This window comes from Buteo buteo, chromosome 6 (assembly GCF_964188355.1).
Source record: "Buteo buteo chromosome 6, bButBut1.hap1.1, whole genome shotgun sequence".
Lineage (NCBI taxonomy): Eukaryota > Metazoa > Chordata > Aves > Accipitriformes > Accipitridae > Buteo > Buteo buteo.
Genome location: NC_134176.1, coordinates 11,996,356 through 12,011,391, shown reverse-complemented (window position 1 = coordinate 12,011,391; position 15,036 = coordinate 11,996,356). Strand labels below are relative to the sequence as shown.

The 15,036-nt window shown below is 47.2% G+C and overlaps 1 protein-coding gene and 2 long non-coding RNA genes across 6 annotated transcripts; 1 reads left to right on the top strand and 2 right to left on the bottom strand.

Annotated features, from left to right (window-relative positions):
- Positions 1-2,279: 2,279 nt before the first annotated feature.
- CKB (creatine kinase B) lies at positions 2,280-10,473 on the bottom strand. Of its 4 annotated transcripts, XM_075029757.1 has the most exons (9): positions 10,397-10,473; positions 9,335-9,450; positions 8,587-8,774; positions 7,947-8,101; positions 6,906-7,038; positions 5,818-5,989; positions 4,141-4,264; positions 3,235-3,424; positions 2,280-2,646 (listed from the first exon to the last, which is right to left on the bottom strand). In XM_075029757.1, exons 3-9 carry the CDS (start codon positions 8,762-8,764, stop codon positions 2,468-2,470), a joined length of 1,131 nt encoding a protein of 376 aa, XP_074885858.1. In that variant the 5' UTR covers positions 8,765-8,774; positions 9,335-9,450; positions 10,397-10,473; the 3' UTR covers positions 2,280-2,467. The 4 variants fall into 4 exon arrangements, with proteins under 4 accessions (XP_074885858.1, XP_074885855.1, XP_074885856.1 ...); XM_075029754.1 differs by lacking the exon at positions 8,587-8,774 and having other exon boundaries at positions 9,238-9,450; positions 10,397-10,467; XM_075029755.1 differs by lacking the exon at positions 9,335-9,450 and having other exon boundaries at positions 10,397-10,467.
- Positions 2,604-11,660, top strand: LOC142031914 (uncharacterized). Its single transcript, XR_012650663.1, has 3 exons — positions 2,604-2,691; positions 8,839-8,895; positions 11,461-11,660. It is a non-coding gene; the product is annotated as an uncharacterized LOC142031914 (long non-coding RNA).
- Positions 11,661-12,172: 512 nt separating this feature from the next.
- LOC142031912 (uncharacterized) lies at positions 12,173-14,994 on the bottom strand. The gene is made up of 3 exons (XR_012650662.1): positions 14,067-14,994; positions 12,904-13,012; positions 12,173-12,518 (listed from the first exon to the last, which is right to left on the bottom strand). It is a non-coding gene; the product is annotated as an uncharacterized LOC142031912 (long non-coding RNA).
- Positions 14,995-15,036: the final 42 nt, after the last annotated feature.

Sequence of the window (15,036 nt, the reverse complement as noted above, 5' to 3'; positions counted from 1 at the left end):
GTGATGCGGGTGGCTCCGCCAGCAAGGCTAATTGCAGTTCCCCTGTATAAAGCGCACCTGCAAGTGATGACCCCCCTCTCCTCCCCTCAGTTTAAAGCCACGGCAGCCCTGACCCACGGCAGCTTGCCGATGCCCAGCACGACTGCAGACGCCTGAGGCACGAGCGAGCAGCCGCTCCGTACGACCTACTTCGTACGGCCGCAGTATCCGAGTGACCCACGGTAGGCACCCAGGGCACAACGGTGAGTAATGCTGAGAATCAAACCAAAGCTTTCAAGGCGAGGCGGTGGGAGGTTTAATTTCTCTCTTGATCACAGGTTTTTTAGCAAGTTCCAGCTGGGGTAAGTCGCTGTGTCCAGCCTTTTGCCGTGACATGTTCATTCTCTGGAATATTTTCAATTGCTTTGTACAAGCTGAAACAAAAGCACGGTCATGTTATTCCTTGTGGCAGCAACAGGAGGGAACACAGCAAAGGTGGTGGGTGGGAAAGAAAACCAGTTAAAAAGAAATATTTTCTAGTTAGATGCAAGTATTGAAGACTAGCTTGCTGCTTTGACCATAATTTTTTAGCCAGCTACAGGTCCTACCTCAGACTGTGGGGACCCAGGAGCTAAAATGAGACAGAGAGATGTAGCAGCTCTGATGGGCTAAGGACATAGGAGAAACAAGATGCATAGGGAGAGAGATGTTTTTATTAGTCCAGCTGATATAGCTAGAAAAAAATAGACAAGTTTTCAGGCACCCTCCTTCCATTAGATAATTGCTGTGAGTGCAGTAACGACACTGTGTTGAGGAGAGGTGCCACTAAATGAACACTCTCTGATTACAAGATACAGCACCAGCTATTCACCAAGCGTCTGTGAACAGTGACATGAAGCACAGCAAGAGGGATCTGAAGAATATACAGAACCAACCGGTTGTCTCTTGCACAGTTTTCCCTTTCCCGCTCTCACAAGCCTCACACAGAAAAATCCCTGTGCTGATTAACTCAAATACAGGAACATCACCCAGCACAGAACAAAACTCTTACATGTGATCTCCTCTCCCCCACCCAGTCAAATTTGAATCACATAGAAAGCTATTTAAAAAAAAAAAAAAATCTCATCTGAGATATTCACTCAGCCTTTCCCTCACCAAAATTTAATTAGCTTACCCGAACTGGAATCATCACTTTAGCTAAGTGACAGCCTGCAATCACAGACTTAGAAATATCACAGCCTCTACAAAAGAAAGCTTCAGTTATCTATGCAAACCTATATAAAGCTGCACACTGTGAAGCTATGTATCAACCTTTCATCCCACTCCCCCTATAAAAGCCAGGTTTTAGCGGTGGGTAGAGCTGTTGAGCAGGTGCTATCTGCTTCCCAGGTAGCACAAGCTGCAAAAACTATTGTTACTAAGGGTCTGATGCTTCTAGCTATCAGTACTTCTGGAAAACATTGCTCTTGTGGGTTAATAATGTGATGCTTCCACACAGCAAGCACACACATACACTGACTACAGCCATTCTGGATAACAGACTTACTTGATGTAACACTGTAAACTCACACCCAGAGAACAGCCTGAGCTTGCAAGCCAGACCCACTTTGGAAAAAACCCCAACTATTTAGCATGTTCTAACTAACTATACTGCTTGCTTTTAGGTTCATGGGATAACTGCTACAGCTGAAGAAAGCTAGTTATCTATAAGCCCTCATCACTTCCCTGGCTGAGCTGAAACCACTTAGAGAGAAGCATGAGTTTAAGTTTCACCTCACTCCTTACCCCCAAAAGAACAATTAGCTGTTTACACCAACTCTCTGCACATCTCTAAAGATGTGATCTTCTCCCCACAAACAGGCTTAGTGTGGATATTATTATGGGCTGAAGTCTGACCTCAGAGTATTGCCCTGCACCCCCAGGAGGACCTGTCTGAAAACAGTACCCTTTTGTACCCAGATCTGTCTCCCCTCCCTTACAGGAGTCAGCCTGGCTTACTGTAGTCAGGATAATGACAGTTTACAGTTGCCACAAGCAGATGCACAAGTCAAAGCCTCAGAGGTAGGACATGTTCGACATGTTCGCAGTGACTCATGTTTAACACTAGTTCTCAAGTTTACAGCAACTACAATCAAGTTGAAGGTTCACTTTGACACTACTTTAACCACACTTCAACTTGAATAGACTGCAGCAGCACAGCCAGGAAGATATGCTAGCACACAAAACCAGCCCATCTAGCATAACTACAAAACCCAAGTCACTTCAATCTCAAAAGACAGTCAGTTAACACATCTAAGACATCTCAGGCCAAAACAATAGTTTATTTTGTTTTCAACAACATCTCAACCATCAAAAAAATAAACTCTAACACAGATGGATGAAAGACTTCTCTACAGTGTAACTAAGTGGGCTCTGACCCCAGGGGTTTGAACTGGAGTGACATTTTATTATTCATCCAATAAGTTAGGAAGCATGAGAATAAAATGCTTTATTTCTGAGCTGGTATGAGGTCATCAATGGACTGGCCTTTTTCAAGGCGTTTTTCCATTTTAATGAGCAGCTTCACACCATCCACCACCATCTGCACCAGCTCCACTTCAGAGAAGCCCAGACGATCAGCATTGGAGACATCAAACACTCCTCCAACAGCAGCTGTGTCCACACCACCTGGAGCAAGAAATTTAGTTAGTACACTGACCACTGCTAGAGCAGGTGAGTATCTTTCTTCCCTCACTAGCTTGAGGTGGGAACACAGCAAGACAGTTCTCTACAAGCTGGCACTGCTGCCTCCTCCTACATGAAGGGAGATAAAGCTGTATGTGACTGCCAACATGAGCCACTGAGCATGCCATTAGGCCAGCTCTTTATTCTTTTAACCCATAAGCAATCTAACCTGTGGTCAGAATTACCACTGTAGCTATTTCCTAGCCAGAAGTTAAATCAGAATTCCCATCCCTGCTTACAACAAGAACAGCTGCCACCAGGTTTACCGTAACTGGTGCTCAGAATACCACATAGAAGGACATACCTAGGTAGCCAGATACAGTAAGGTATAGGCAGAGCACTGTCATCCCCAACTGCTCCAAGATACAATTTTAAGGCTTGGTTCTCTCCATGTGCTTTACGAGATGTCACACCTTTTGGATGGTGTGACAGGCACTGCCAGTGTGAACCAAGACATGGCTCTGGCTGTAGGCAGGCTTTTGCTGGTGTCTTAGGGCAGCCTGACTAGGACATCACTGTATCATCTCTCACCTGTGCCTCGTTTCTGGAGCCGAAGCCTCTTGAGGACTTCTCCAAAACTCTCATGTTTCCCAAGGTTCGGTAGCTTGATGTGCACACCAGCACGGAGCCCCGTTCCAAGGTTGGATGGGCAGGTCAAGATGTAGCCCAAGTGTGGATTCCACATGAACTCATAGTTTTTCGCCTTGAAGAGAGTTTCTATCTATAAATAGAGAGAATGAATGTTTAGAGATTGTTCTCTGCCTGAAGGATGTAGGGTCATCCATTAGTGCTCATTTACAGCTTCAGTTACATAGCAACAGCCACAACAGTTTGAACACCTATTTAAGTCAGTCACTAAGCCCCCTTCATTTCAAAAAAGGGCCACCAAGGGGCCTTTAAGGCCTTAATCTTGCTCCCAGCAGTGAGACAGGCTAAGTTTAAGCTACACTGAGAACTGAAATCACTATCTGTTGGGAAGCTTGATTCAGTACATGTCAAGCTGGCACATCTGTTAGGATTAGGGAAGGGCTGATAAGGCTCAAGTTCATATCAAGACTAGAAGCTGAGAAAAGCATTCAGCCTAGAAACCTCAGTCCAGCTTTGCCCATCCACATTCAAGCACTTTCTCCTCCCTCCCAGGGTCTCTCAATGCTTGATTTATAGAACCATGTGGAAATCCTTTAAGTACAGTTTAAGACACTTGGATAAGGGTGCCACATCAGAGGACACGTTCTAGATTTCATAGCCACAATGCTTTGACAATATAGGTGTTTCAGCCCCCACAGCTCTGGACCTCATCAGGGTGTTCCCAAAGACCCAGGCTATGAAGCACCACCATGCAGGACTCTGGAGGGGGCTTGAAAGAGTTTGCAGTCTCAGCTCTAACCCAACAAACATGTACCATTTGGACCTAGAGTTCAGGCAATATTGATTTACCTGTGTTAGCCCAGTACAGAAGCGGGTAAATACTTCCTTCATGTTGCCACCTTTCTGCATGGAAATAACTCTAAGGTGATCCTCCTCATTGATCCAGACAAGGAAGGTCTTGTTATCATTGTGCCTAGGAGACAAGTCAAACAACTTGTTGTCTGTCTCACCTGACATTTTCAAGATAAGAGTAATAGCACCAAATTACTCATCATTGTAGCTTTTATTTTGAGAGGCTCACTTAGTTGCTTCTTCAAAGAAATTAATTTTACTTCTTTTGTCCATGCACAACCTAACAGAATTAAACTGGTATTTTTTACCCTGCTCTTTTCATGAGGTATCTAGAATTGGCCTGTATCTAAACAGGTCAGAATGAGTAATAACATGACATTAGCCAGCCTAACAGTATCAAACCCTAAAATCCAGTCATCCCCCTAGCTTGCTCATGGTCTGAGTTTACAAATTTTAAGAAATTTCATCTGTTCAGCAGAGTTTGCAGAAGGGTGATCAGTACAGACTTTGAGGCAGCCCTGTACAGTGATGTTCATAATGACACCATGTTGACAATGTATAACAAAGCCTTTTATCAGAATTTTGTCAGATTCTGTTAAACTGCACTTTATACCTTATCAGAGAACTAAGTTGAGTTTTCACTACTAATTTTAGATTGGGGCTCTTCAGAGATGCTATAAAAACCTCTGAACACCAATGGGCCCCTCTTGTCCTAGCTTGCAGCTGGCAGCAAGTACTATTATCAATACTTATCATGCTGATAATTTCTCAGCTTGATTAGGATCAAAAATTAACTAGTACCTGAGGAAAGTTATTTATGCAGACAACACTGAGAATTTACACTTCAAGCCCGTGGATTAGTCATGCTCAGATGACAGCACTATCTAGTGCTGGCAATCTGCAGGTAGATGATGCAATCTTAAAGGTGACCTACAGAAACAAAGCATGCTTCCTCTGGGTTGTACTGAAGCAGCTACAGTAATAAGATTGGAGTATTCCAGCTGATAAAAACCTAGCCCTTGGCTTACAAGGGAGCAAGTTAATTATGCTGCAGAAGCTCCTGAGATGCAGAGTTTTATGTAGGTGACCTACATCTGACAAGCAGAATCCTTCCATTCCACACCTCTGCATCAGTCAACTCATGTCACTGAGTCTCTGGGGGCAGGGGGGGGGATATCTTATCACTAGTACAGGTAAAGCCATACTAGTCCAGCAGAAGCGAGTTTCTGCAAGCAGAAGCGATGAGACTACAAGGGAGCAACTATGCATCCAGTCTGAGCTAAGCCAACACTATGGTTTTGTTACAAGTTACTCTTGCTCCTGAGACAAGAGCTGAATGTAGTAGCACATCTACTCCTTTATAAGTTACCTACTTTCACAAACTGCTTCAATTATTGCCTGATGTTTCACTAACCTGTGCTGGATGGGTGGGCTCTGGTTACAGGCTAGCCAACTGGCTTGCTCCTACCAGCCCAATGTGGTGCATGGTTAACACTTGTCCAAATTCTGCTGGTTTAGATTCAACTTTCCCAGAGGATACCACAGAAGTTTCTCATTAGATTCCATAATGCGAGTTCAGAAGCTGCCATTTTGCCCAACAGAACAAGCCACAGCCAAACTGCAAGATGTTTTTGCAGGGACTTTGTATGACTCCTCCCTTCCGGGCATACTCACCAGATACCCCTGGCATCAGGCCAATCTCGTGCCATCCCAGATGCCAACAGAAGAGGAGAAACTGGCTTGTCAAACAAGAAGTGATCATCAATCAGCTGCTGCTGCTCTGCATCAGTCATGTTCCTCAGAGCATAGTACTTCCCCTTGAGATCACCTTCCAGACTACCCAGAGCTGAAAGAGAGTTACTTTTAGGATGGGACCAAAGATGCTAGACATTCCCAGCACTTTAGAGACCACACACAAACTATGGCAGTGCCTGATCTGCTGGGTTCAGTTCCCCCCTTGCTTTCATCTGCAATGGCAATGCCTTTGTGGCATTAACAGAACTTAAGGCAGTATCAGATGATTTGTCTGCACCTTCCAGGCTTATACAAGTAGCCTTTGTTCCCTTACACGCAGTATAGAATCATTAGTGCTGCTTAACTGTAGAAGTGGAGTGCTTTCTTCCAAGGAGAATCAAGGTCATTAATATAACAAACAGTATTATTCTAGTCAAGGACTGTTACCCTGCCCTTGAGAGGTTTTGGAACAACTACACTCTCAGTCTCCAGAACTGCACCTTGAGTGTATCCTTTCCTCTCACGTATTAGAGTTGGGAGGCAATAGAAAAGAACTGCAGCTGATGAGTTCCACTGAAAACTAGGGCTTACTCCAGTCAATTGCACATTTGGAGCAAGACTACACCTCTAAGCAAGCTGAACATTAATGAAAGTCAATTAAAAGCAGCCACAAAATACTGCAACCATGACTCAAGCCCTGAAGTTGCTACACACCTATTACACTTCAGGTTTGAGCCATGATGAACCAACCTCTTTCCCCCACACACAGAGAAAGAAGCTTTCAAGATCAGTAAAGGTCAACTTAATGCAGTCTAACTTCCCTCTGACAAGTGCTCTTGCTCTCAGCTACAAACTGCAATGCTGAGGCAACTGTAATGTAATGAGCCTTTTTCAGGGAAGGCTCCATATTCAGACCAAGTCTTGAGGGAGGTGGCTTTCGCCAACTGCCTCTATTTTCAAACTGCAAAGAACACCTCTTGTGCAAAGGACATAAGTAGTTTCCCCCATGCACCCAGTTCTCACTTTACCTTCAACAGAGAGCTTTTCAATAGCCCGCCTCTCTCCTCGACTACAATGCGGGGGAAGACAGAATCCACGGATGCTTCTACCAGTTCTGACACGGGAACTGAGCACGTAATTGGGATCCAGGTCATCACCTCCCTACAAGAAAAAAAAAACCAGTGACTACAACCCTGTTGCCAAGATACCTACCCTAAATACATGTAGCTCCCATTTTATACTTGAGATATTGACTACTTGGCCTCTAAGCCAGTGTCTGTCTTCAGGACTATTTTCTTCAACATTAGCTCATGTATCTGTGTAACACAAGCCTTATTTTGAGGCTAAGTCTACAGCTACTAAGTAGTGCTAGAAGACAGAGATACCACCAGACCATCAGTTTTATGTCCATTTCAGACATTTCTGGGCTTCTGTTACCCCTTCAGATCTGCAATCTAGAGATATCAACATGAAGCAAACCCTTGTTGTTTAGGTAGGTGTTTACTCTTGCAAATAAGAATTATTCACTACTGTTATCCAAAGCCTCTTATTTTCAAGATGACCTATGGCTAGCGAATCAACATGGCATTAGGAATTCCTAGAAACTACAGTAACATTTGAAACCCATAAAACGGGCAGAAATCCTTACTCCTAGCCATAACAATCTCTACTCTATAGTATGAGACCACCAGGTGGTATTTAAGATCCAAGATGAGATAGTAAAAAATGTTAAGTTTCATGACAGTCCTTGAGTCCTAGGACAGTGTTGTTTAACTTGACTGCTACAGCCTACAGTTCATGGAAATACATGTTGAACGTGTCTGGCATGACCTACGCTGCAGCAGCACATGAAGCAAGCTCCTGCTGCATGCCAGCTGCCTGGTTCTACCCAGCTACTGACATCCTACAGAAGCAAGCTCTTAAGTCTGATTGCACTGGACACACAGCCTGTGGGTCTGTGCTGGGTGAAAGTGAGGGGACAGAGCCCAAGCCATCAGTCTAGGCAGCTACCAACAACTTTACCCAGTCCTCAGACCACTAGGCATCAGTAATTGATCAAAAGTTTATACCTGCAGGTTATCAGCATTCAGGTCAGTCTTGTGCTCATCAGTTGGTTTGTAGCCACCATGCCTGTCTTCAATAACTGGATCAAAGAGTTCCTTAAACACATCATAGGATTCTTCATCACCAGCTACGCATCCTACTGTCATTATGAAGGGATGCCCTGGAGTGGTAATAAAGTCAGAAGAGCTAAGTTTGGGTGATGTTTGGCTGTACTCCAACACAGCACTAACCAGGCAAGTTCTTTAGTGGTAGGTCTAGTCACTTAGAAATGCATTCTTATATAAAAACATTTGGAGAGACCCTACATTTCACACTTTATCCAGTTAGTAAAATGCAGTGCTATGGAAACCCATAGCTGTTGCCATTAAGCCACACTCATTTGTCAGGCTTGGTTTAGGACAAATTTGCACAGCACATCCAATTTCACTAGCTAATTTAGACCACCAGATAGAACTTTATGCCTAAACAATCATGCTTTGCTCTAAGCAAGCATGCTTTGCTTTTTGTTCTTTCTGCTACAGACAGAGCTGCATTTTTGTAGTCTGCTCATAAATACCACCTCCACAAGATTAGTTTTAAGTCACCATATTCAAAAGCACCAGTTACTTCAGCTGGCTCACACAAAATACTCTCAACGCATTTTACCAGGATTATCAACCCCAGTCTGAATGACATCATCCAGGGTGAAGCCACTGGGCGTGACTCTGTCTCTCAGTTTCTTGTATAAATCCAGGGTTAGAACTTTGGCCATGTGGTTGTTGTGGGTGCTCAGGTCCGGGTACTCCTCATCAGGAGGCAGTCTCTGATTATTTAGTTGGGCCATTTTGATATTGCTAGAGTAAAAATAAATACTGTAATGTTAACATGTAAACACATCTGCTCCCCCTTTTTTCATAGAAGTGCTAGAGAACATCAGGTAACCAGTTTGGAGTATAAATAGACCAGAACAGCCAGGTAAGCCGACATTTTTTTTTGTCCCCCCCCCCCAGTTGTGTTATAATTAGAATGCATTTGGTTTGGGGGTGGGTTTTTTTTCCCCCTCCAGATTGAAAGTATTTAGCAGAGCAGTTACATAATTGAAGTGTCTGGGAATTGATATGTCAGATCACAGCAAGGAACGTGGCTTGATAGAACAAGGCCTCCTTTAACACAGCCATGCGTTTAGAGCCATCTCTCAATGCTTTATGAGATTTGCCTCTCAGCAGCTCAAGAGCTTTGGGTGCTGTTGTCAAGAAGCACTTCCAGTAAGGAGGGAGAACAGATCATTATGCAGATCTAACGGTCCCCAGCTGTTACCTGGGTTGTCAACCCCAGTCTGGATGACATCATCCAGCGTAAATCCACTGGAAGTCTGTTTATCCCTCAATTTCTTGTACAGGTCCAGGGTCAGCACCTTGGCCATGTGATTGTTGTGAACGCTCAGGTCAGGGAACTCATCATCAGCAGAGTACTTCATCTTCAGGAGGTTGTGGCTGTTTGAGAAGGGCATGTCTGACCCTACCGCAGTCACTAGGGGAGAAAGAGGGGAAGCCTATCACTGGGGGCTTGGCAGGCCTCCGAACCGCCCGAGGCGGGCAGCCAGGCACCCCGGCAAGGTCACCTTGGCCGTTGCTCCACCCGTGCCTTTTACACCTTTGCTGCCGCACCACCTTCCACGAAGAGCCAGGCAGGAGGAAAGAAAAAGTTCTTCACCTCCACCAGCCTTGCCCCGTCCTTAAACGTCCCAGCCGCAGGGGCAGGGCTCTCCCCCGCTCCGCCGGGGCACCGCCCAGGTGAAGGGATCCACCCAAGGTCGCGCAGCGCGGCCGTGGCAGCGCCGGGCGGTCCCCGCCGGCGGCTGGGGGGGGGGGGGAGCGGCCGGGCCGCCGCGGGGGGGCTCTGCCCCACCGGGACCCCGGGTCGGGCGGCAGGTGAGCTGGGCAGCAGCGCGATGCCCTCGGCGGGCGATCGCGCCTCCTCCCGACGCCGCCGGGCTGGCGGGGCGAGGACACTGGACCCGCCGCGCCCCGGCCCGACGGAGGGATCGCGCCCGGCGCCCTCCGCGCCCGCGGAGCCCCGGCTGCTCCCCCCCACCCCCGACTTGGGAGCGGAGGAGTGGGAAGCATCCAGCAAGCCATTATACAACAGACGGCTCCCTCGGGGGACCTGGCTGGGGCGAGCATATGTAACTACCCTGCTAAATACCGGGTTAATCTGGTTTTAGAGCGGGGCCCGCTCCAGCCGGGGGCAAGCCCGGTAAGCACCTGCGCCGCGCCCCGCTGGAGCTCCGCGCCACGTCCCCCGCCCCGGCTGCTGCGCGCCGGGCGCCCCTGTCCTGCGCTGCCCCCCGCCGCGCCCGCAGCCCCGCTCCCCCTCCTCAGCCGGACCGGCTCCACCCCACACAGCGCAAAAAAAAATATGAATAAAATAATGTTATTTTAAAGCTGCAGGACGACTCGGCTGCCCCGGGACTTACCGAGGGCTCCGCAGCCAAAGCAAGGACCTGCCCGCCCGCTCAGCGTCCCGCTGCTGCCCCAGTCGGAGTGGAGCCCCAGCAGCCGCCCCGCGCCTCTTTTATATAGAGCGCGACTCGCCGTCCCATTGGCCGCTATTTATAGCCCATTCATTCCATTGGGCCAGGCGCGGGAGGGCGGGGCGAGAGCCCTGTCGCTGGCCGGGCCCAGGCTTGCCGCCATTTCGCTTGGCCTCGGGGGGCAGGGGGGTGGGGGGCGCATGGCGGGACTTCGCCGGGGCTGCCCCCCGCAGGGGAGAGGCAACGGCGGCCTTGGTGACTTCATTAAACACGTACACGAGTGCGGAATCCGTCTCCGCGTTCCATCGGCCAAGGGTTGTCCGCAGGCGGCGGTGCGGTTGCACGCCAACGCAGGCACATGGCCTGTCGCCGTTGAGGCTTCACACCTCGGTTGAGGATTCAGTAACGCATGTAATAATCCATCATCCTAAAAATAAGGGCTTTGTAGTGTCAGGACCGGCACGCCCTGAGTCGCATGAGTGATTAACTGCCCCTGAGTGGGCTTGGCAGAAGCCACCAACATGGCTGCAGCTCTGGCGCTCAGCCCCCCGTGCCCCAGAGAGGCGGCCTGGTTCTGCAGGGGAAGGGCCTGCAGTCCGCCCTGCGCCTCGCCTCCAGCACCTGCGAAGCTGTGGGCTTATTTTACAGTTTAATCTGAAAGGAAGTAGGGTGGTTGTGTGAAGCACAGCGAGTCTCCTGCTCTTGTCATGTGCCAAAAAAAAAAAGTCTTAAGCTTTATTGGAGAGTGGCTGAGTTCCCTCTGAAGGCAGATGCAGGAAGGCTGGGATTTGACCCATGTAAAGCTCACCTGAAATTCATGAAAATAGTGACTTCTACTGGTCTCTTTGTAGGAATGAGCAGGGTTTGTCCCAAAGCTAAGATACAGCTGAGAATCCCGTCGTTTGCAGAAATAAATATACTAACAACGTGAATGACTATCTTGATCTTAATTTCACCTTTACATAATAGTTTCTTTATCTTTCTCTGACGTGTATTTCTCACAACAGAACCCACATTTATCCTCCTGTCTAAACAGAGAGTGTACTTATCCACGTGAGCATGGATCTGAGTCGCAGAGTTCCTTTCTTTGACACGAGTTGTGAATGTCAGGAGACATCAGCTGAAGCTCTTTCCCCACGACAGTTCTTTCAGAACCACAACCAGTACCCTCACCCTGACAACGAGAAGCGTGCGCACTTTACAGAACTGCTTAGGATTTAAAAAAATATATATACATATAGTGGAAATCATTACAAAATATAAAGCATAGACAGCTTCAAATAAAAATGCGTTGTGTTTGGCTACCATCCAGATTTCGGAGTTACTCCAGGTCTGATAGACTGAGATGCTGAGTATACAGATCTCCAGCAGAAGCCAAAGGGCTCGGCATCTGTGCAAGTCTGGTCTCTTATCTCCCGGATCAAAGAACAAATCCTCTCTCTAGGTCTCCTCTGCCTTTTTAACCTCACAGAATCTTCCCCAACGTTTTACTAGTTTCACACAATGTTCATGCTTCAGAATAGTGTAAATTGCAAAAAATGCCATCGCTAAGCAAATATTAAATGAATGTAAGTGTAAAAACATACCCAGAGTCTTCAAAATAAATGTAGTACTGCTGCGTGACCTCAGTTGCAAACATAGTTCTGATTGTGGATTTTGTTGATGTAAAACACTCAGTTTTATTTTTAATTCAGAACAACAGACGTAAAACTAAGCATTTTCTTACTTTACACCATATTTTTGTGGCATTTTTCTTCACAAAAAAAAGCATATCAGAGTAGGTAGTGAAGGCTACTTTTGTTTTATTTTATTCCATAATCTGTTGCCGCATAAACAGAGAAGCAATCAACTGTTCTGTACTATAATTGCTCCATAGATTCATGGAGCCAAGGTCACCTCAAGAACCAAAATCCAAGGATCCACTTCTGTTCATTGGATATGCTCTTTCCCTCCCAGTCTTGCAGAACAGGGAATACCAGTCATTATTATAAGCTGGTAGTAGTCTCAATGTGCCATTCATTACAGCACTTCCGACACAGACACCTCTTCTTCACAAAACTTCTCTCTGAAAAGACATGGAAAGAGTGTCATGAGTACAAAACAACCAAAATATATCCAATTTATGTGTTTAATAAATAGTGCACCCTCTACCCCCTTTTACTCACCACTATTTGACAAATTTCTAGCATGCAGTAAGTCAAAAGTGGCTATTACCTCACTGGGTTTTATTCAGACAGCATTTTAAGATTTGCTGAAAGCTGTGTATAAGTTGGATCCTACCTTTGTTACAGCATCCCATCCCAGCTTCCCTAGTGACTTAATTATAGATGCTGTGCCTTGTGTCAACAGCCTCTGATCAACTGTTTTATCTAGCTCATCTGCTGAGAGAATACTTTCTTTGGATAAGCCTGTATGGCCTGTTAGACTGTGATAAAGGCACCAATACTTACCTTCCGTGCTGGGATGACATCTTGGTGCATACTGACTTACATGCTACGTTGCCGTTCTGCAGCTCAGGATGGAAAGGTGGGTGATTACTCCAGAGATCTCTGCACTGAGCTTTAACAATGAAGAATTAAGGGAAGTTAATCATGGGCCATGCAGCTAACTTCCTAAGAGGCTTAATTATAAATGTTGTGCAGTGTACAACTGCAAGAGGAGATGGGTGTTAGCTAGTGAATGTGTCTTCTGAAATTACTCGTGTGAACATAAGATGAACCTGAAGAATTAGGGGATAAACATCTTGAAAATCTAGAAGAATATTCCAAATTAGGAAATAGCAAGAGAAAGTGGCTTGCCACGAACAACTGAATTGTTTCCAATTCCTAATTGACAACTAAACAGCACTTGAAAATTAAACATAACACTCATGTATCAGCAGATTAAAGAAATTGGTTATAGCTGCATCTGCTTAACTTCTCAAATGAAACTTCTCTTCCCATTTACATTTATTGCTTAAAATATATTTTCCTGGTTATTATCTTTGGTGTATTTTTTTCAAACTGCTTAGGCAGTCTGTTGAAAATTACTGATCATTTCCAGTGAGTTGAGTGCCTGTGGAAACTAGGAGTTGCTGAGTGTCTCGATCTTGCATACGGTTGGGCCCACAGTGATCAGAACAGCAGTTCATCATGGGAAAGAAAGGGCATAAGAACATAAACAATGACAAATATAACCAATGACACTAAAAATGACAGAAAAAAACCCAAGGTAGATGCAAATATAAAGGCACAGTAGAGCCATGATTGCCAGTCAGAAAAACAGCTGAGTAGGAGTTCGCAGTTTAAGAAACCTCTGAAACTGCATACATTATGTTTAGATTAGATGGAGAAGAGTTTCATAACTAAATAACAAAGACTACCGCAATTATGATATGGGCAGGTCAATAGCACAACAAAAAATATGTTCTCACTTAAGGTAATGGGCAAAAAATTCCCTAATACTTGATGGAATCACATTCATTAAAAAAAAATCTCAAACTGTCATCTAAACAGCACTCCATTATTGTGTTATTGATTGTGGAAGGATGACTTTTTCTCCACTATTGTGCATTACAGGTTACTGGTGAACGCAGCACTGTACAGAGCGTTATCTGATTTAGCCAGAACGTTACCTGCACGTCCAGGGTGATTCACATGCTCTCTGCTATGCCCATACCCCTCCCATGCCAGGTGGCCTGGGCTTGTTGCAAACAGAAGATGAGGCGATACTCTCCTCCTTTGCTCCTCCTTGCCTCCTGACTACATCCCCCGTACCACTGGGGCACGCAGGGCTCTCCACATCACTTCAATCCTAAACACGAGACAGAAGTAGGAGTTAGTACCGTGCTATTTGGGGTTTAGATAACGATTCCGCTGCTTCTGAGCCCACATTGTGGTTTCTCCTACAGCCTTACGAAACCCATATGAAGAGCTTGGTTGGCCTTGAGCTGCCTTTCCCCCGAGGAGGCTGCCCTGGGGGGAGGGCAGGCAGAGATTTCTGGAAACCGCCTGCCTGGGTGCCGGAGACGAGGCCTGGGTTCACTGATGGCAAAGGCAGAGACATTCCCTGGGGAAGGGGCTTCACCCTTGCTGCCGGTGACCCTCAAGTCTCCCCAAACACACATTTGATGGGAGACACACGAGTTCCCCTTGGGTTCATTGGCAACCCTCAGGGCCCGTCACAGCAACCCGCTGCCCCCTGCGACCCCTCAAGTTTCACCCAGAGGCACGGTGAACGGCAGCTGCCCCTCTGTGCCCTCACGGCCCCACAGCCGGCTGGGACCGCCACCCCTCGCCCAGGCGGGACCACCCCGGCCGGCTCGGCGAGGGCTTCCCGGGGGGCTGCCGGCGGTGACCGTCCCCCTCCTCAGGAACTCAGCAAGGAGCGCTGAGAGGACCGCAGGCTGGGTCGGGGCAGCGGCGGGCTGCGGGGCGGAAGGCTGAGGGGCCGGGCGCCTTGACCGGGCTGCGGGCGGTGGGAGCCGAGGGACCGGGCGGCGGGAGCTGGGGCTGCCCGCGCCGGGCACGGGCGGCGGCGAGTCCCCGGCTACCGGCAGGGCTGGCGGGGGCGGAGGCGGCGGGGAGGCGGGAGCGTCAGCAGCC